Source organism: Corylus avellana, chromosome 1 (genome assembly GCF_965113065.1).
Source record: "Corylus avellana chromosome 1, dhCorAvel1.hap1.2, whole genome shotgun sequence".
Taxonomy (NCBI): Eukaryota; Viridiplantae; Streptophyta; class Magnoliopsida; order Fagales; family Betulaceae; genus Corylus; species Corylus avellana.
Genome location: NC_142490.1, coordinates 22,323,675 through 22,345,592, shown reverse-complemented (window position 1 = coordinate 22,345,592; position 21,918 = coordinate 22,323,675). Strand labels below are relative to the sequence as shown.

The 21,918-nt window shown below is 32.7% G+C and overlaps 2 protein-coding genes and 1 pseudogene across 4 annotated transcripts; 2 read left to right on the top strand and 1 right to left on the bottom strand.

Moving 5' to 3' along the window:
- Positions 1-9,572: 9,572 nt before the first annotated feature.
- INT2 (inositol transporter 2) lies at positions 9,573-16,763 on the top strand. 2 transcript variants are annotated; one of them, XM_059582145.2, is made up of 6 exons: positions 9,573-9,804; positions 9,905-9,975; positions 13,536-13,871; positions 14,540-14,647; positions 14,735-15,337; positions 16,126-16,763. In XM_059582145.2, exons 1-6 carry the CDS (start codon positions 9,672-9,674, stop codon positions 16,606-16,608), a joined length of 1,734 nt encoding a protein of 577 aa, XP_059438128.2. In that variant the 5' UTR covers positions 9,573-9,671; the 3' UTR covers positions 16,609-16,763. The 2 variants fall into 2 exon arrangements, with proteins under 2 accessions (XP_059438128.2, XP_059438129.2); XM_059582146.2 differs by lacking the exon at positions 9,573-9,804 and adding an exon at positions 10,062-10,165 and having other exon boundaries at positions 9,928-9,975.
- On the top strand, positions 11,853-12,640 carry LOC148588122 (uncharacterized; annotated as a pseudogene).
- A 313-nt stretch (positions 16,764-17,076) lies between the features above and the next one.
- LOC132172083 (Ribosomal protein L14p/L23e family protein) lies at positions 17,077-21,233 on the bottom strand. 2 transcript variants are annotated; one of them, XM_059583521.2, is made up of 4 exons: positions 21,069-21,233; positions 20,819-20,874; positions 19,262-19,353; positions 17,077-17,756 (listed from the first exon to the last, which is right to left on the bottom strand). In XM_059583521.2, exons 2-4 carry the CDS (start codon positions 20,850-20,852, stop codon positions 17,382-17,384), a joined length of 501 nt encoding a protein of 166 aa, XP_059439504.1. In that variant the 5' UTR covers positions 20,853-20,874; positions 21,069-21,233; the 3' UTR covers positions 17,077-17,381. The 2 variants fall into 2 exon arrangements, with proteins under 2 accessions (XP_059439504.1, XP_059439505.1); XM_059583522.2 differs by having other exon boundaries at positions 21,073-21,233.
- Between the last annotated feature and the right edge of the window lie 685 nt (positions 21,234-21,918).

Here is a 21,918-nt window from a genome sequence, read left to right as displayed (position 1 = left end):
TAGACAGTCAACCCGTTTTGGAGGCACTAGTTGGCAACTTTGACCCGGCTATGTAATTTAACAGAAAAGGATATGTTACCTGATTTCTGAGTGGCACAAGGCTATAGTTTTCGTTTTTTGTTTTTTTTTGGTAATAAATTTTTCCTATTTCTCTTGGTGGGGCTTTTGGCTTTTCAAATCTTTTGAGAAACACAAGATTGTCATACAATTGAGATTATGTAACAGTAAAAATTAATTAGTTTTTTTTTTAATGCAATTGTAGATTCAAAGTTAGAAGGCTCCATCATTTTTGGTAGCACTAGGATCATCCCCCATTCCGACCCAAAATGGGTGAAGCTTTAGCGTCACTACTAGTCGTTTCCACAGCTCGACTCGAGACCTTAAAATTGATAGTCGCGTCATCCGAGAAGGTTGCTCCTTAACAATGATCCTTGTTATTCAAGATCTGGATCCACTGAAATTCTTAAGGAAATTTCAAATCTCAGCCGTCTATTTTCCATCCAAGCGTCATTGTTCTACCACGTGTCCTATTACTAATAAAATAATAAATATTTATTATCTTATTAGTAGTGGGACACATGGCAAAACAATGATCATTGGATAAAAATGAACAGCTTGAATTCTAAATTTCCTAAGAATTTCAGTATATCCTAATCCTGTCATTCAACATAGTTCAATGACTTCCTATTGGAAGATTGCACCATTAGTCTTAGATATCCTTGGACAACTAACCTCCTGTCAAAGTTGGTCGGCCTTCAAAATTCACATAGCCCTAATCTTTGCACTTACAACTTAGCTAGATGGGCCGCTTCAAACTGATTCTATAATAGCATTGTAATTGTATATTTTCCTTACTAGATCTCCATGAAAAAATAAATAATTTTAAGAAAAAGGTCATATATAGTCGAATGGTCTTATGCTTTTTTCTTTTTTCTTTTTCCCCCAACAGGATAGACCACATGGTCTTTTGGGATGAAAATAGGTTGCAATTGGACAATATAAAGGTCATTTTCTGATGCTAGAACTTTCCAGCTACTTTAAAAAAAGATGAAACCTGCAGGGAATCGATGTGAGAGGGTGAGAGCTTTGCTCTAGATTCCACTTGCCACTTTCCTCCATCAACATCAATATATGGTTGGGCCCTCAAATAATATACACTCCCATTTTGACCATCTTTTGGCTACCAATCAAGAGATGCCATTTGGCATCCTAATTTCATAAATTAGCATTGAATTTGGACCAATCAGTCCTCATTGAGAAAGCTAGGCAAGGATACTCTCCAATTTCAAGTCGGTTATATTTATAAGGGTAAAATTGTATTTTCATATTTTTTTTGGATAATTTTGTCATTTAAATAAAACCAATAGATTCCCTCCGATTCATTTGAATTCAAGATGATCCAAATTTGAGAGAGCTTTGCTACATAAATTATGATTAAGATGATTTTTAACCTATCTTTTTAAGCTGAGCAGCAAACCTATCTTTAAGAAATTGTATTTAGTAGCAATGATTAATTATAAAATGAGAAATGCTGCTCAGTATTTTCAAGTGTTCATCTCTTAATATTTTTGTTTGTGTGACATATATAAATTCGGTGTATTCCTCTTTTTAAAAAATAAAATATAATAAAATAAAAGAAAAAAAAATGTTGAGAGATGGACATTTAAAAATGTTGGTGTAAGGGGAAATATTTCGTTGAATATTTTTATTTTTGTTAACATAATATATAGTTTTCACATTAGACTGCACATGTTCTCATCTTCCCTAGCTTCAAGAACAAGAAAACAACCATTTTCAAGATTCTTGTTAATGGTAGTTTCCTACTTGATTACTATCAAGGACCCTTCACCACTCAAAAGGTTGACTATTACCTCAGCTAATTGCAGCTTGACAACTGGACGATTTATCTAATTAGGACGGTGGTGTTTGGTAAACCTTTTCAAAATGAATTTTTGTGGTTTGTTTGAAGAAGTAATTTGATCTGATATAAGGCAATGACCGAACTATTCCAATATATATATAGGCTTGAAGTTAGGCTTGGCTCTATCAAAGATAAGGTTAACCACTCTCGTTCATACTTTGACTCCACAGATAAGAAATTCTGGTTTTGTCCCTGTTAAAAAGTACAAAAAGTTTTGAATTTTTTGTTATGGTATTTTAAAGTAATGTAATTGAACAGAGCTTTAAAGCATTCACATTCAGTTCATTAAATTTACATTCTATTTTAGTTAAAACAAATTACATTTATCTATTTTAGTTACCACTTTTCCAAATCAATTATATTCGGCTTTTCATTTTAGTTATTTATTTTTACTATTCTATTTAAATTTTTATTTTTAAAGATTTCTTTATTCTTTCTTTGAAAGAATAGAGAACGTTAGAATTTTTTTTTTATTTTTTATTTTTCATAATTGTTGAGTGAACTTTGGTCAACACTGTAGCAACTCACAAAATGTTTTAGCGTTTTGTTGAACCCAATCGATGTAATTTTTTTGAATCATATTTTAATATCTTGACTGGAGGACCCGGATACTTCGCCACTAGAAAATCCACGGAAGACCCAACTGCAGGCTCAAGAACACACATCTCAAAATTTCTATGGATGAATTTACTAATCATCCAAGGAAATTTGGGGAATCTTGGAGGACCTAGAAAATACCAACAAAAAAGAAGGCTCACACCCCAGATCAAGCATAGCCAATCTATGACCCAACGGGCCTAAGCCGCTATGCGATCAAAGTAATTAACAACCCAAAGAACACTCATCTAGACCCGATTCGAGACACTATAACTCTTCCGGCAGACACTAGAAAGCTCTAAAATGTTCTATATGCCGGTATATAAGGCCTAAGGTACACAAAATCTCAACCTAACCTACATAGTCTATCAATAATAGTACTCTAACCTCACTATAGAGCTCTCCATCACACCCAAACTGACTTGGACATCAAAGTCCCTCCAACACTCTAAGATCGACGGCATCTAATGCCTTTTACCTCTTTTGCAAACAAATTTTTTCATTGAAAATTTGAAAGGCGGCTCGAGGCCAATGCTAGTACGGTGCACAACATTGACTAATCAAAATAACGTTCGAGTTAGATGAGATTGCCCTTGTCATGTATCTACCCATTAAGCTCATATATATATATGGATCTGTCCATGTTGAGCCGGGTCGCAGTCTGGACCAAAAGGATGATCAAAGCAATATGAGAGGGGTCCATGCTACTTGCACTTTTGCAAAGTAAATCGGGAAAAAATCTTTATATGCAAGTTACAACACTTCTTTCCTTTTCCTTTTTTCTGTTTTTTTCTTTTCTGTCCTTGTATGATGAAAATAACAAATCATCTTTTTACTTAAAGCTTAATTTTCAAAATGAATTTTTTATATAAGTTGTGATGTGACTGTAAGGATACAATGGACTTTTAGAACAGGTTCAAACAAACAAGTCATTTTTATTCAATTAGGATAAGAGAAACAAAAGTTAATTCCATATTAAGATATTAATAACAATTTAATTCAATTAGCCTTTTTTTTTTGGCAAGACAAAATATATAAATAAACAGAATTATATAAATAAATAATTTAAAAAAAAAATATTAATTAAATAATTAAATTTATTATTTCTTATTAACTTAAACTTTTAGAATAATCACACAACAAAGTGGTCTATCATCATTATCTTCTTCCTTGCACTAATCTTTTATTTGAATAATCACACAACAAAGTGTCTCAACGTGCCTTTGCAAATTTCAAACAAAAGTGTTAAATATGATATGGATTAAATTTGGCATGTCATTATTGTCTTGATGATTAATGGGATAAATAAGTCATGAGATTAATTTCTTCTTTTTTTTTAGGAAAAAAAGTAAAATCAGTTCATGTTGTTTACCTGATTTGTAATTAACTCCATATGGTATCAAAATGAACTCAAATGTCTGCGAGGTATGCCAAAAAAAATAATTTAATCCCTACAGTCAAATTTCGTCCATTGACTTAATATAGCGTGAAACGTTAAAGTCAATAAAATTGTGATACTTGTCATCTTTAGGTCAATGGTGAACTAACGGAATTTATTAAATTAGTGGATGAAATTTGACTGTAGAGACTAAATTGTTTTTTTTGGCATACTTTAGAGACTTTTGAGTTTATTTTGATACCACATAGAACTAATTGTAAATCAGGTAAACCACAATGACTAATTTTGTATTTTTTTTTTAATCAACTAGGAAAAAGGGGTTTACAACATAATTAAACGAAAAATTAGTGGACAACTCATTCAATAGCCCAGAATTAACCAAAAGACGGTGTGACAACCAAAGAAGCCATGAGATCAAAGTTATATATAATATTTTCTTTTTCTTTTTCTTTTACAAAGTTTTATATAACCTATGATCAAAATCTAAATCCTAGGTTCAAGTTCTATAAGAAATATGTCATTTTACAAATTATACTAAAAATGCCACCATTATTTCTATATACATTGTTACCAACATCATTATTATCTTAGCACCAATCCATTTAGTAATATCACCACTATCACATCATTATTATCATATACTTTGAAACAATATCACCACTATCATGGCTATATTTACTATAACACTCTAATTTCTTAATTTTAAAATATTATCATCTTATAAATAACAATGTTTAGATCGTTAGAATCTAAAAATCTACTGCTTTAAATTCTGCCATTTAAAAAAAAAAAAAAATAGAGTTTATAAATTTCTTATAGAAAAGGATGCTGATAATTTTCATGAATTCCATCAATCAAGGATTACAAAGGGCCTTTTCTTTTTCTTTTTCTTTTTTTTTCTCTCTCTCTCCTAATTCTAATAAAAGAAATAAATGCCAATGCATGGTAATACTTTTAAACACATAATGGGAAGCGGTTAATTTTACAATTAGGTGTGCACGAGAAATGACATATCTTGAAATCTTCAAAGCATTCAACTTTTCAAAGATAAGTAAATGCTGATGAGTGTCAGAGATGATGGAAGCACACAACCAATCTCTAGATAAATTGATAGCCATGTGAGTTGGGAAAACTGACGGGAAGGTGGGCGGCTTAAGCCTCCCCCACAAAGGCCCCAACAAGAGACAACTTTTTGTGCAAACATCCAATATAATCCCGTTACAGCCGCTAAGAACAGCAGCGCCAACACAATAAAGAAGACGGATCGCTACATCAAAATTTATCTTGATTATTCCTAGAAAAATGACACTTTACCCCTTAAGTTTGGGGTAATTTTCAATTCGACCTTCAATGTTTCAATTTTTGTAATGTACCTCCCAAACTTTTAAATTTTTGCAATTCGTCCAATTTTATCCCAAAATTTCTATATTGTCTCTAATTTTTTTTATTTTTTTTATTCCTGAAAGAGGGGAATTCTAATCCTCCTAAGATGGACATAAATCCTTCATGGCTTTCATGAGAGCCTTGACAGGAATTTTCATCAATGCTCATTCAATCTTGTTATTATGTCACTTGAAAAAAATAAATAAATAAATAAAGCAATTAATTCCTACCAGACAAAGCTTATCCACTTTGGGGCTCACTGTTGTGCCCCCAAATAGTCAAGCTTTTCTGCCATTTTTCCTAAAAATGTATTTCATGCCTCAGCAATTTTCGGATTCTGGTTGGTACAAATTTATTTATTTATTTATTATTGTTATTATTATTATTATTATGGATTTGAAACTTTAAAACAACCTCATAATTTTAGTTTGAACTAATTAATGGAGGAATATTTTCCTACAATTCTAGGGTTAAGAAGAAGATCATGATTAAACCCACTGAGTTATTTTAACAAAGTATTAGCTGACACACACATTTTTCAAGGAAATTATTAAAAATTATTTAAACTAAACTTAATTGTTAAGTCTAATCCATCTACAAAACTCATTAAATTGAACAAATATATATATGGTATGCTAATTTGTCAGATAATTGATTCCCTAGGAATATGAAAATTAAATTTTCTTTTTCTTTTTTTCTTTTGCATTCGATGTCTTAGTTGGTCTAATTTTAATTGACATGTGTTCCAATTTCAACGAACACGTAAGTTTGAAAATTTTTCTGAGTTTATTTGTTTGGTTTCCTAGCACTTCTCTATTATCATCACCCTGAATTAAAACTTTGATTTTCATTTTTTTTTTTCATCTCTCTTGTTGAGAATAAATTCGCACTATAAGCCTATCGAATTTTGGGCCTCAGGGCCAATGACAAGTTCACAGAACTATTAATGAGGTTCTATTAAGAGAATCAAAGTAAATAAATCATATTCAACGTCTTAATTTTTATTTATTTTTTCAATGTCTTAATTAGAGTAAGAGCCCAAGTCAAATTCTAGCTCTGAGAACTCCCAATTCGACTCAAATAAGAAGATATAATTCAAGTTTACCTCAACTCTTCAGTTTAGAAATAGGGTCTTCACAAATGATAAATCTCATATTCTCATAACATCTATCTCTCACTCACACGAGTACTCAGACTCAAGTAGATTGAATTGTTAAGTTTTGTACATAGTATTGCTCGCCGTGTCAAAAAATGTTCTAACATCTCTCTTTCTTGCATTGTTCCATCATCTCTTTCTCTTTCTACCTTAACTATCATTATATATTAGCTTAGAGCCCGTGCTACGCACCGGTTTTCTTTTTTATATAATTAAGTCAAAAAGTCTTTAAAGGATTATCAACAACAAATTTTATTTTCTTCTCTTAATTAAAAAATTAGCTACCAAAACTGACAAATGTTCATAAAATCATTTTAAACCATAGTTTTACTTAATAGCATAAACCCACATATCTAATAAATTTAAAAATTCATAAATTTTAGTTCTTATAAATTGAAACGTGTTAAATATTTGTTCCCATATATATAATTTAAAATGAAATATAAAGGAAAAAAAATTCAAAATAAAAACCTAGATTAATCAACTATAGAAAATGATTGATTAATTATTATATTCCAAAAATAATACCACTGAAAAAAAATAAAGAAGTGTTCTAAAATAAATGAGCATGTTGATATATGATTACAATTATGTCTACTAATTTTGTAAACAAAAGAATGTTGGTAGTTTAATTTTTCTTTTAAAAAAGAAAGAGATAAAAAATAGTGGCAAGAATATTGGAATACCCAAAAACAAAAATGAACAACAAAAGTCAATTAAATTTACAAAACAAAATTTGTAACTTGTATTAAATAAAATTAATAAAATTTGAACGAAAAATAATATATAAATTAGAATATAAATTAAGGACAAAAAAAAAGATATAAACAAATGAAAAATACTAATATAATAATAAAAAAACTATTTTTCTATATTTTTCTCAGTTCCAATGAAATCAATAAATATTAGAAAAGGTTTTGTCAAACAGATTTTTTTTTTTTCAAATATAAAAAATATACAATTGGAAAATTGAGTTTCTACGAAAAGAAACCCTCTCACTATTATTTCCTGAATTCAATGTAAAATTTACAAAAGAAAAGTAATCATTTGAATAAAAAATAATATATAAATTAAAAAAAAAAAAAAAAAAAAAAAAAAGGTAAAAAAAAAATGGAAGAACATAAGCACCAGAAATAAAGATAAAAAACGAAAAAAAAATGAAAATATTAATATAATTGAAAATAACTATTCTAGCAAAAAAAAAAAAAATTGTCATATAATTTTTCATTGAAAAACAATGATTGAAAAATTGAACAGAACTGATATAAGAAAAAAAAATATAAAGAAAGAAAATAACGGTAGTATAATTTTTCATTAAGAAACAACAAATAGAAACTCTCTCTCTCTCTCTCTCTCTTATCTTTTTCCAGAATTGATTGATATAAATAGAAAGTAAAAGAAGAAAAAAAAAATACGGGACAAAAACAAAAATGGAAAAGCATAAGCACGAAAATAAAGATAAAAAAATATATAAATACTAATATAATGAAAAATAAATGTTTTTTTTTTTTTAACCATCCTTCACATATATAAAAGTAAAAGAAACTAATTTTAAGACATATAGGAAAAAAAAGATAAAAAATATAAAAATATAAAAATAAATCTACGATTAGAAAATTGAGATTGAAATATATTAAAAAAATTGAGTTTCTACAAAAGGAAACTCTCTCACTATTAATATTTCCTGAATTCAATGTAAAATTTACAAAAGAAAATTAATCATTTGAATAAAAAATAATATATAAATTAGAAAGAAAAATAAGGGTCTAAAACAAAAAATGGAAGAACATAAGCACCGGAAATAATGATAAAAAAAAAAAAACAAAAATATAAAAATATTAATATAATTGAAAATAACTATTCTAGCAAAACAAATTTAAAAAAGAAAAAGAAAAAAGTAGTATAATTTAGAGTGGAAATTATCTCTCTCTCTCTCGTCTTTTTATGGAATTTGATATAAATAGAAAGTAAAAACAGAAAAAAAATAAAAAATAAAAAATAGAAAAAAAAAATATAGGGGACAAAAACAAAAATGGAAGAACATAAGCACCGAAAATAAACATATAAAATGACAATACTAATATAATGAAAAATAAATGTTCTAGCGAAATTAAAAAAAAAAAACAGAAACAAAAGAGCTGTAATATAATTTTTCATTAAGAAACAACTATTAAAAACTCTCTCTCCCTCTCTCTCTCTCTTGTCTTTTTCCTGAATTGAGTGTGAAATTTACAAATGAACAATGAGATATAAATAAAAAGTAAGAGAAGAAAAGAGAAAAATAAACAGAGAAAAATAGAGAATTTGAAAACTTTTTGTTTTCTTCATTAAAATAATTAAATGCATTCTAAATAAAACTCCTACGTTTTAATTGTCTCACATTAAAATATAAAGAGAAAGCAAGAGAAGATAAAAAGAAAAATAAAGAAAGAGAGAGAGAGAGGGAGAGAGAGAATTTGTAAACCTTTTTGTTTTATTCATTAAGACAGTTAAATATATTACAAATAAAACTTATACATTTTAATTATCTCGATATAAACATATAGGAAGAGAAGATAAAAAAATTAATAAATAAATAAAGAGAACCTTTTATTTTCTTCATTAAGGTATCAATTAAATTCATTCCAAATAATATAAAGAGAAAACGGAAGAAGATAAAAAGGAAAATAAAGAGAGAGAAAAAAAAAATTGTGAACCTTTTGTTTTCTTCGTTAAGACAATTAAATATATTACTAATAAAACTTATACGTTTTAATTGTCTCACATTGAGATATAAACATAAAGTAAGAGAAGATAAAAAAAAATAATAAAAAAAAATAGATAAAGAGAGAGAAAGAGAAAATGTAAAAACCTTTTATTTTATTCATTTAGACAATTCAATGCATTACAAATAAAATTTCTATATTTTAATTATCTCACTAAAAGGCTAACATCTAAAACGCCACATGTTACAATTCTACGCACTCCGCTACTCTCTAAGCCAAAACTCGGCTTATATATATATATATATATATATATATAATCTCTATCATTATATCTGTAGACTATATATATCACTCACACCCACAAAAGACACTATTCCCTCTGCAGTCTGCCCCTTTCAAACTCACATGCTCTCTTTCTCTTCTATTTTCTCGGGAAAAAAAAAAACACCCAAACAGAGTATTCTCTGTCTCTCCTCTTCCTTTCTTTCTGTGTCTTAAGCTTAACTAAAAATGGAGGGTGGCATACATGTGGCTGATACATCAGCTTTCAGAGACTGCTTCTCCCTGGCATGGAAAAATCCTTATGTTCTTCGCCTTGCTTTCTCCGCTGGGATTGGTGGCCTTCTCTTTGGCTATGACACAGGTTTCTTGCTTTCTTCTCTCTCTCTCTCTCTCTCTCTCTCTGTTTCCTTCTCTCTCTGTTTCTAAGCCTTTTTTTGGGGTTGGTGGGTGGTGATGTGCAGGAGTTATATCAGGAGCTCTTCTCTATATCAGAGATGACTTCAAGGATGTTGATAGAAAGACTTACTTACAGGTGAGATTCTCAGATGCCAAACATGTTTTATATATAATCTATGGCTCTCAATTTTTCATCTTCTTCTTGTTAATATCATCATCCAGTTTCTGGAGACCCCTCAATGACTATAATGCCCCCTCCATCCACTCCAATTTACTGTCTCAAATGCATCTCTCCTCCTGTTTATCTTCCTAGCAATTTGGGACATGTAAGAGTTTCTTATAATCTCTCTCTTTATTTAATATATGACAAATTTAAAAGAATAATACAATAATATCTTTAAATATTTCCATATCTATTATTTTAATACAAAATATTTCTTGCTTCTCTCTCTTTTTATTTTTATTTTTTTTATTTTAAGGAATCATGTTAGAATTTTGTAGGAAAGGTAGACTTGTATTTTATAAAAAAAATAATATTTTAATTATATAAGGAAAGATAAAAAATAATTATTGTGAAATATATTTAAATAAAAAGTAGTTTTGTTCAAAAAACCCAAAAGAAAATTGCTAGATATGAAAAAATTTATATGAGATTCATCTGTGCGCCTAAATAGCGGGACAATCTAAAAATTATTTAGGCATATAAGTCTCAGATGAGATTTTTTGTTGTTCAAATTACTAGTAATTTTTTACGGATTATTATTATTCTAAGTAAACCCCATATCCTTGAAATTAGCTCAAGTTATTCACATATGGAATTGTCCAAAACACCCTTTGTAAGGCGTGGTGGTTGAATATTTTATTTATGCCTAAAATCTCATCTCATGAGAATTAAATAATTGAGTAAAAATTTGCTAAATTCTATATTAAAATTGGATGGTCTTCTGATTTATTTTATTATTTTATTATTTTATTTAGAGTTTGGTGTTGATTAGGATTTTGCTTTTCCAAGCGTGACTTGCTTATGCAATAGGACTATAGGAGTCAACTAATCCGACATCATTTGAAAAGTGTACTTCCGTATTTTTGGGTCCCGATTGGACACGCGTCGGAAACATGGCTCACGATGACACATATGTGGTCTTCGGTCTTCACTTTATCCAATAAGGCAACGCTCACCTCTTTCGTTTTCCAATCATCAACCAAACCCCAAATTGGTCCCAATTTCCATGAAAATCTCATGTCAGGTTTCTTTTTTTTTTCAAAAAGAAAAAATTTAAGAAAAACTTTAAAAAACCTCCTTGTCGAAATTTAAAAACTATCAATTAAAGGTATTAAACTTTCAATTTTTTTTATTACCCAATTCCGTTATAATTTTTCGCTAATTATTGTCAAAATGTCTAAAATATCCTTTTTTTTTAATAAAAAGAAACTTGAAAATATGTTTTTTCTTATAAAAAAAATAAATGCCCCAATCGTTACAATTTTTTTTTTCTTTATAATAAAAATAGGGGTATTTTGAAAAATTTGATAAGATTTAACAAAATATGATAATTGAAATAAATTAAAAGTTCGATATCCTTAATCGAGAGTTTTTTAACTTTCGAATATATTTTCAAAATGTGTAGAAGGAAAATAGGGTTTTGTAAAGTTTTCCGCTACTTGAATTTTCTGCAAAACATTTTCTCTCAATGATTTCGGGTCTAGATGGCATCTCCGTGTTGATTTAAAAGGGATGGAGGTTGATGTGATGGAGTCATTCAAATATGGGTACTTGAGTGTTAAGTATTTAAAAATTCTATAAAGGAAACCTAGAAACTTGAATGGGTTCGAGATGGATTGGAATGCCCAGCAACGGGCAAAAAATTGCCCATCAAAAAATTTCTCTAATCTTGGCCCTTTAATATTATCTAAGGCCTACAAGTCGCCACGTGTTCTATTAATAATAAAATATTATTTAAATTTAATATATATATATATATATATAATAAAAAATATGGGGTGCCCAAAAAAAAAATTAACCGTCCATCAAAACCAGAGATTTCATCCAAAACAAGCTTCAACTCTGCTGCTCTGTCTCCGGTCTCGGTCCTCATCCCGGCCAAACTCCACACCATCCATTCAGGAAAAGAGGTGACAGAATAGAAGCAGAGCAACCAAAGCCGACAGATTTGGAAGTGTCATCCAAGAAGAAGATGAGAAGGGAAAGAAGCGAAAGCAAGAGCTTAATTTGAGGAGCTAAAAGGGTTTATGGATCTGGGGTTTGTTTTCTACGATGAAGATTGGAATAATTCAAGCTTGGCTTCAATCCTTCCTGGGTTACATAGATTCGGAAAGAAAGATGGGGAAGAAGAGGAAATTGACGAGTCTGCAATTTCAAGGCCTTATCTTTCTGAAGCTTGGGAGGTTTTTTGAGAGGAGAAAGGCAGAGAATCCATTGATGAATTGGAGAATTCCTGCTTTGAGCAGTGAGATTAACATCAAAGATAGTCTGAGATTGTGGGCTCATACTGTTGCTTCCACCCCCAACCGGCCACCCCTAAGGGCCGGTTGGTGGTGGCTCCGGCCACCCCATGAGAGCATTGTCATGGCCCATAAATCTGGGCAAATGGGTTTAGACTTTAAAGGGTTTGGACTAATTAATTACTCCTTGTTCTAGGCCATCGGTGAGGCCGGAATGGTCACGCCAGGAGACTCTTTGGTTGTACGGCAGCCTCCCGGAGCGGGAATGCTCTTTGTGAGAGCATCTGCATAATCGAAGGCTCAAGCAGAGGTGGAAATGGCAAAACATGGCAAAAATGCCACGCAATATTTTTTATTATTTTATTTTATATTTTTTAAAAAAAAATTAAATAATATTTTATTATTAGTGAAATATGCGGCGGCTTGTAACCCTTAAATGGCATTGAAGGGCCAGGATTAGAGAAATTTTACATGGGCAATTTTTTTGCCCATTGTTAGGGATCCCAATCCATTGGAGTCTTTGGAGATAGGTTCAATAGGGCAAAAAATACAATAAAAGTAAGATATCTGAAATAAATACAATATGTTGTTCATCACTAATAAATGGTGTTTGGAAAAGTATTTCTCTTTTCAAATACAAATACATACCTTTCAGAAAATAGTTACCAAACAAAACACTTTAAAAAAATTAAAATTAATAAAAAATAAAAAGGGTAACATAAAACACTTTTCCAAAAAAAAAACACCACACTTTAAAAAATTTCACACATCTTCCTTTAAGAATATTTTAGAAAAACACGTGTTTATTTTTTTCAAGTATGGAGATTGATTTGTTACTTACAAACCACACGGCTACTCCCAACAAAGGAGAGAGGAGATGACCGCACAACCACCTCTATCCTAGTCAAGTGGTTGAGTGGCCACCCCAACAAGTTAAAGATGATTGTGCAGCCAACCTTAACAGAACTAAGGTCGCCTGTTCATTGGTGAACCCATAGACAACACCTTTTAAACCCCCACTGAACACACTTCTCAACTTACATCAAATTTTCGAACACTTACTAAACATACCCTTTGAACTTCAATTTCAGCAAAATTTTAAAAAGTAGGCATCACTTTCCAATATTTGTGTAGTAATATTTAGTTGCTATTTGTTAATTAATTCATTCATTGATATCTTTGTAGTAAAAGTAGAATGTATATTAACTGTGCTTGGTGACAATACATGTGTAGGAGATGATAGTGAGCATGGCATTAGCAGGAGCAATAGTTGGAGCTGCAATTGGTGGATGGTTGAATGACCGCTTTGGAAGAAGAAGTACAATCTTAATAGCAGACTTCCTCTTCTTCGTAGGAGCGGTGATCATGGCTGCTGCCAACGGCCCTCCCATTCTCATTTTTGGACGTGTTTTTGTTGGACTGGGTGTTGGAATGGCGTCGATGACTTCACCTTTGTACATTTCTGAAGCTTCCCCGGCTAAAATCCGTGGTGCCCTTGTTAGTACCAATGGATTTCTTATAACTGGAGGCCAGTTCCTTTCATACCTTATCAACTTGGCCTTCACCAAGGTAATTAAGCTACTGTAGTTGAAGATTTTACCAATCCATTGAGTTTTGTGTAGCATTTTAAAACCCTAGCAGTAGTTATACCAAGACATAATGTAGGCGACTTTGATGGACCTTTTTATTTGTTATTGTATGTGTTAGATAATCTCATTTGTTATTTCAACGGCTCCTTTTGCACTTGCAGTCGGTTTTTATGTTTCATAAATGATAAGAATAAGTCTATTTAGTAGATTGATGTACAAATCTCATACAACTAAGATGACATGGCAATGAAAATCAAACCTTAGTTTTTTTGTACTTGCAGCTCTTTTTGCACCTGCAGCCGGTTTTTATGTTTCATAAATGATAAGAGTAAGTTTATTTAGTAGATTGATATACGACTGTCATACAACCGAGATGACGTGGCAGTGAGAATGAATCCTTAGTTTTCTTGGTAGAAATGAACAAGCAGTAGAGTATGGAGTATTGCAATTTAGGGTTTGTATGGTTTACTTCGATACGCTTTAATGAACAAGCAGTAGAGTCATTCAATTTCTATTAGATGCTTCACATGTGATAGTCCCTAGGCTTATTCAATGTCTATGTAGAAGTTTACTTAGAATTTCTATTGGCTTGTAACTTTTGTAATGTAAATGAATAAAAGATGATAACTTGTGTAATTTTCTGTTTAGGCACCTGGGACATGGCGGTGGATGCTTGGAGTTGCAGGACTTCCTGCTCTGATTCAGTTTGTGTTAATGCTGCTTCTCCCAGAGTCGCCCCGTTGGCTATACCGCAAGGTTCTTCCCTCTTTCTCCTGTAAGCTAGTGTTTTTCTAGTCTAACTTGTATGCATAGGTTCTTAAAGACCATTTTTTAAAATGACAGGGACGCGAAGAAGAAGCAAAAACCATATTAAGAAAAATATACTCAGAGAATGAGGTAGAAGAAGAGATCCATGCTCTGAAGGAATCAATTGAAGCCGAGATCGAGGCAACAGGGTCTTCTGGCAAGATTTCCTATGTTGAACTATTGAAAACCAAAACAGTAAGGAGAGGACTAATTGCTGGAGTTGGCCTTCAGGTTTTCCAGCAGTTTGTGGGCATTAACACAGTCATGTACTACAGCCCCACCATAGTTCAATTGGCTGGAATTGCATCTAATCAAACTGCACTCCTTCTCTCACTCATTACTTCTGGCCTCAATGCTCTTGGCTCCATTGTCAGCATCTATTTTATTGATAGGACTGGGAGGAAGAAACTTCTAATTATCAGTTTATGTGGGGTTATACTTTCACTTGGGCTTTTATCAGGGATATTTCATGACACTTCGACTCATTCACCATCAGTTGTGCCAACTGCAACATCTCAGTTCAAAAACTTCACCTGCCCGGATTACAGTTCGGCTGTAAATGCTAATGGTTGGAGCTGTATGAAGTGTTTGAAGGCTTCATCTCCATCATGTGGGTTCTGTGCTGCAAGTACTAATAAGGTACATGCAGATTTTCTTATGTATTCCTCTAAAATGCATGTCTTACTTAAATTTCCAGTAATAGTGCATTAGAATTCTAGATCCATGTGGTTGAGTCTTTCTTCTTGGGAATCTATCCATTTCCCCAAATTTATACCTCTTAGAGTACTAGCAACAGATGCCCTATATGTCATTCTCTTCCCTATGTTTAGGAAAAAAAAAAATTTTAAAAAAAACACACCCACACCCTGACACCCACATCAGAAGCCCTATATTTAATCCACACCAAGGGATTTTTACAATGTTTCCCAATACATTGAAAAACACGATAGATACCCAATGCTTTATTAAATTATAAACAAATCATTCTCTCTCCTCTTTCCTCTCTCCTTCACGCGTCCCCAACAATTCTCTCTACTGGGCGTTGGAACCGGTTGCAATGATAAAAAGAAATAGTATTTAATTGATATAGGGAAAAAGAAGAAAGAGAAAAAAATAATAATAAAGATAAGAGTAAAAAATAGTAGTTAATTGATATAGGGAAAAGAAAGGAAATTTATTGTGAAGTGTTTTTTTTTATAGAGAATCAAAAAGTTGTTTTATTTCCTATATTTAGGGAAAATGGTTGAGAAGCTGCTGCTAATACTCTTAGATTCCATCTACTATATAAGAAACATCATTTGACAATTTCCCGTTGAACTAAACAGAGAGAACTAATTCTACCCCTCACAAAGTAGAATGCTGATTAAATACTAGTTGTTGATGAGTTGCATAAGTTCTTATCCTTATTCATTTTGATTGTGTTGCAGCTATTGCCAGGGGAGTGTTTGATCTCAAATGACACCGTGAAGGATATGTGCCATGGACAAGACAGACTATGGTACACCAGGGGATGTCCAAGCAAAACTGGATGGCTTGCACTTGTTGGCCTGGCACTTTACATCATATTCTTCTCTCCTGGAATGGGAACCGTTCCATGGATTGTCAACTCTGAGATCTATCCTTTAAGGTACCGAGGCATCTGTGGAGGAATTGCTGCCACAGCAAACTGGATCTCAAACCTCATTGTTGCACAGTCTTTTCTGACTTTAACGACAGTAATTGGGACTTCCTGGACATTCCTGATGTTTGGGGTCATCTCTGTTGTAGCCCTGTTCTTCGTCTTGATATGCGTCCCAGAAACGAAGGGCCTCCCGATCGAGGAGGTGGAGAAGATGCTGGAGCTCAGAGCTCTGCACTTCAAGTTCTGGGAGAGAAGCTCTCAGACAGTTGACAAGAACCAATATCCCTGAAATAAATGAAGTACTAGGAAGTTCTATATGTTGAGATTTGAATAGGGAAACTGGAGTATTAAGAATACAGTCAAGGTCTATTGAGATCAGCGTGTATGATTGCATTACCTTCTTCAGGGAAGAAGGAAATATATATATATTTACATTTTCAAATCTCTTTTTGCTTTTTTCTTAATGTAAAAATGACGAAGTACTAGTTGATATCTTAAATAAGATATTGTTAGTTTGCAAAATGATGTTTGAAACCAAATAACCAAAGCAGTATCTGATTTACTTGAGGCCAATTGCTTATTATTTCATTAGGATTCTAAATCTACTCTATAAATTTACCAAACTGCAATGGATTAAAACCAGTTATGGTATTCATGGCAGACCAGATTCTATGATATACCAAACGGTCGCTTAATTGGTTTATTCATAATGCACTCTCACTATTTCTCAAAGCTGGGGACCTGCGAATGGAGGCAATAAGCCAATATAGGCAATCAATTAGTTGAAAACCACACTCTGTGTCATTTGTTTTACATCTTACACAAGAATAGTGTTAAACTAGTGACAAGCAATATAGGCATTCAATTAGTTAAAAGTTACAGGTCACTTGGCTATCATCTCACTGCTTGAAAATTGATGGAATAAAACAATATTCTTTTTCTTTCTTTTTTCAGTGCAGACAAATTCAGGCAAAATTCAAGTCTAACCAAGCATATGCTAGATTTATCCAAATCATGCCTATGCTACCACTCCTGCATCTGGATTCCAAAGACTCCCACACTCTACGCAATATGCCCCGCCAAAGTAAGAATCTTGACATGCTTTTTCTTCCGTAGCTCGTGAGGGACGGGCCCAAAAACTCTCGTCCCAATTGGCTGCCCTTGCTTGTCGACAAGTACCACAGCATTGTCATCAAACTTGACCTCACTGCCATCGCAACGGCCGCGTTGCATGGCTGCACGTACAACCACACCATACACAACCTTTCCTTTCTTGACTTTTCCATTTGGATGGGCTTCCTTGACAGATGCAACTATTGTGTCTCCCAACCTTGCACCTTTCTTCCCCTTCAAAGCTTGTATGCACATCACCTTTTTTGCCCCCGAGTTGTCCACCACTTTGAGAACCGTCCTCATCTGAATGAAAGTCCTTTGCTGCTGTAAAGTTGCATAGGAAAAAATTAAGTCAATGTCCAGAAGAGATGACAACAATAGACCTTAAAAGATTGATTTAGCAAAATGGACTAATCACCCTCGGTTAAGATAATATGCACTACTCCCATTGTATTAAAAACCGGATCAGCCGCTCAGACCAGTTCAACCATGGTCATTGATCCTATTAACCACTTGGGAAAAAAAGAAGAAGAAGAAAGAATTGGGCAGTTGAACGGCCAGGTCAAACTGATCAAAGATGAGTTGAAATGAAAATTGAACCTGCCAGATCATTGTTATCAGCTTAAATGATTAAAAAATTGTTTAATATGTCACTATTCCAACCTCAAACAAAAAATGGATCCGTAGAGGCTTTACTACTAGGCGACCTAAGGATTTGAGTAAGGTAATAACATTATACTAAAATTATACATATTCAAGTTTCTTCGCAAATTAACACAAAAATATAGAACTTTATAAATGCTACAACCTGAACTTAAGCTAAGCATCTTACTAACACTCTTAACCATTAACTAAAATGTCTCCTAATATTAATTTCACCACTTTTAACATAATAATTAATTTTACATAAGAACATATGTTTTTTAAACTTTTATGATGCCCCCCCCTTGAACTTCTACTTTTTTTATTCTATCAATGATTCAATTTCTAAAACCATGACTACTCTATATTATATTAAGGTATATCATGGGCTTTTTTATCAACCAAAATGTATGAAGGGTAATCATAATATACCTTAGAGTGAGGCCATGGGTTCAAGCCCCACTAGGTGTGTGAATAAATTGCCAATAAAAAAGAACCTTTACAAGTTTACCAAATTCAGTTGCTTCAATGTTCATCTTATAGTTTCATGTTATAATTTGAATGCTTTGCAAGTCTACTAAAAATCATTCATTTGAATCATAGGTGATATTTTGACATTGAAAAAAAATTATAAATGGTGAGGTCATTTTGTAGGTTTTCTTTATTTGAAATTTATGTGTAAGGCTTTTTAGCACCCACACAATTCTCAATGCGAACTTACATAGACTTCCTTTACCTTTCAGTTGAGAGAGGCTCTTTGAGGGTCTAGATTGCAATGATTTTAACACTACAAGGTGATTGATGCAATGAAGTTTCAGGGTTTTAATTTGAGACCAGGGTCAAACTATAGGGTTTGCCATGTAATTATCCAAATAGATACTTTCTTGTCAGCTTTTTAAGGGAAATAAATAAATAAAATAAAATGATACATTGATGCTAATTGTTCTTTGGAAAAGAAGATTTGTCACCCAACCGACCTTTATTCTCTTGAAATAAATGGTAGACTTAACAGGGATAATAAGAGAGAGAGAGAGAGCATCCAGGTAGGGCTCAGATTGGGCCACACTACTGTATGCCCAATACTTTTGCAAGATCACGAGAACATTGCTTTACATTTCTAGACACTAATTGATAGTTACAATCTTCAAAAATAACAACAATAAAAGTAAGGACAGAAAAATACTGACCTGAGATAAGGAATTGTTGCATGCCATCTCATGTGACGTGGTCAGTAAATTAGACAAGTTGTTTCCAAGGCCCCCCAACAATGAACGGCCAACTAGCAGTTTGTTTATTTTCCCCAACAAAATGAATAAGAAGCAGTGAGTCAATGAGATAAGAATATACAATGTAGTTATCAAGAAAAGTTTAACCAAGGTCCTCACAAAGGGGCATTTCTACTCTATATGAAGTCAATGAGGTTTCTTTTTTCGATAGTAATCAAGGATGCTTGAAGCTCGTTACAATAAGCAATTTCAGTAGAATAAGGGAAGCAAGTTCAATTAAGCACCATTAGGTTCAGAAGTAGTCATTTTAGTCCCAAGAATAAACTTAAGCTTTTCCACGTCCATTCAAACCGATCTTGAATGAGGCAAACCAAGCTCAAGTAGAACTCAACTTGATAGAGTCAATTTAACAATGTCAAGAATCAGAATTCCATTACCCAACCCAACCTCATAAAAAATAAACTCAGCTCAAGTTTCAGTCCACACAGAATAATACCTCGATAACTAGTTCTAATTACTTCTTCCCAAAAATCAAATCCAGCACTAGAACTGAGAAAAGGAAAAATTTGGTTCACACCCTTAAATTAACATCTGCTTAATTACAAGCATCATACTAAACCAATGAACAAAACTCCATATAAACTGTAATCCTAATGTCATTACAACCCAATTAGTCTGATGGGAACTTCACATGACATCCAAAAAGTGATTTATGAGTGGAGGCCTACCAACTGAAATTGAAAATGAGTAAAAGTGATTTTTTTGAACCATAAATTGGAGGAAAATCACGTTTGGCAACAGTGCCAATTTGACACCATAACTAGAATCACTCTCTGGCACCCAAAATCACCTTTTGCATAAGTTCCGACCACAACTAGCTATTACTCCCAAGAATTAAATTAAGGATTAAGGACTAGTATGACATACAAAAGGGGCTAACACCTTTTATTTATTTATGAATGAACAAATTTTATAGCAAACAAAAGTTTACACTATCCATCCTGTAACTCAGGCACAATCAGTGGCTTTACAATCAAACAACTAACATCTAACCCTTTATCACCTATGCAAATATCCACAATCAGCCTATCTAAGGATTCCAACAGGCAATCCCCATTTTTTTCACAGTTCAACATTTTCTCTTCTCAGGAATTTACAATTAGAAGCTAAACGAGTTCTGATCTTCCATGTAATTATTTGAATGATCTTCTCTTCTGAAAGTGGATTATTACCATGTCGAATATTATTCCTTTCCATCCAAATGGCTAACACCTAGTGAATGAGCATTTACTTAATTACAAGCATCATATCAACTCAAAAGAAAAACTGATATGAAGTATCGAATTACAACAAACAGAATCATCAAAAGGTTTTCCAATGAGCAAGTTATGGGCAAGCAAAATTTAGCAAAGTAGGCAAAGTGGACATGAATAAAAAAATTAAAATTAAAATTAACTACAGGGATCACTTGAAGAAAACCCATTAGAGCACTTGCAGAAAACCCCAGAAATTACATACCGCGAGACCATTTGGAAGCCAGACCAGCAGCCATCTCTGAATTAATCTTCCTTCCCCTGCCAACACAATTAGATTATTATCAAAACTCAAGTATTCGTTATGACGCTTGCCCGTTAAATATTTGCCAAACAGAGAGGTAAAGAACGACCCAATACACAGCTGCGCCTTTTCTTTTCAAAACAAAAGTGGCGAGCTTTGTAATGGCCACCGTGATAGGCGTAGCTAGTGAGAGCTTAGCTTACAGAATTACCTACAGAAAAATCCCACAAATACCCAAGTCTATTAAAAGCTTTTCTTCTGTTTGGACGCCTGAAAGCCAAAAAAGCAAGGAAAAGGAAAACCCGAAAGCTCTGACTCTGCGAAGGGTGGTGGTAGCAAAGTGAGCTCGAAATGGGAGAGAAACCCTTGGACGCTGGCGACGTGGCGTAGCAGCCAGTGCTATTTTGAGAGGTTTAGTCTCAAGCTGCTCGAGGCCGAAAAGAAAATGGGCCGGATCCACTTGGGCCTAATTCTAATGCACTGGGCTTCGAATAATGTTGATCCAGTCCAAGAGGCCACACTTTGGAGTTTTGGATACCTTTATTTGATAAAAGCACCTCTATTTCGTCTCGTTTCATTGGATTTATGCAGTAATGTGTATCAATTTTTGGAATTTTTTATTTTTTTCATTAACAAGGTTTGATGGGCACCATCACGTCAACCAAGTGAGATGAAAGTAGGATGAGGGATGTAGGTTTTTGGCACTCAATAGTAATGCTATTTAGTAGACAAATATACGATTATCATACAATTGTAAAATTAACCCTTGATTTTTGTAATTTTTCCGATTGTTTATTCACGGACAGATTTTTACTATCATATCACCAAGTTTCCGACTATCATTTTTGTATTGTAAACTTTATCAAGTGAATAAGAGCAAAATATCACTTTAACCTATGAACGTGATACGTCGAACCAAGTAAATATTTTCTCTCTCTCTCTTCTTCTCTCTCTCAATTTTATTTTATTATGAATTTCTCCATCATCAAGTCTAGGGGTGTACAAACAGGGCGTTTATAATCGCCCTGCAACAGTTAATCGCATAATCGCTTTGGTAGTTG

Bases quoted from the DNA above. Each gene is read 5' to 3' on its own strand.
- INT2 (XM_059582145.2), top strand. From the start codon at position 9,672: ATGGAGGGTGGCATACATGTGGCTGATACATCAGCTTTCAGAGACTGC. The intron at 14,648-14,734 runs GTTCTTCCCTCT...TTAAAATGACAG, and splicing joins CCCGTTGGCTATACCGCAAG to GGACGCGAAGAAGAAGCAAA. The intron at 15,338-16,125 runs GTACATGCAGAT...ATTGTGTTGCAG, and splicing joins GTGCTGCAAGTACTAATAAG to CTATTGCCAGGGGAGTGTTT.
- LOC132172083 (XM_059583521.2), bottom strand. From the start codon at position 20,852: ATGGCTGCTGGTCTGGCTTCCAAATGGTCTCGCG. The intron at 19,354-20,818 runs GTATGTAATTTC...ACAAACTGCTAG, and splicing joins GGCTTCCAAATGGTCTCGCG to TTGGCCGTTCATTGTTGGGG. The intron at 17,757-19,261 runs GTCAGTATTTTT...GCAACTTTACAG, and splicing joins GCAACAATTCCTTATCTCAG to CAGCAAAGGACTTTCATTCA.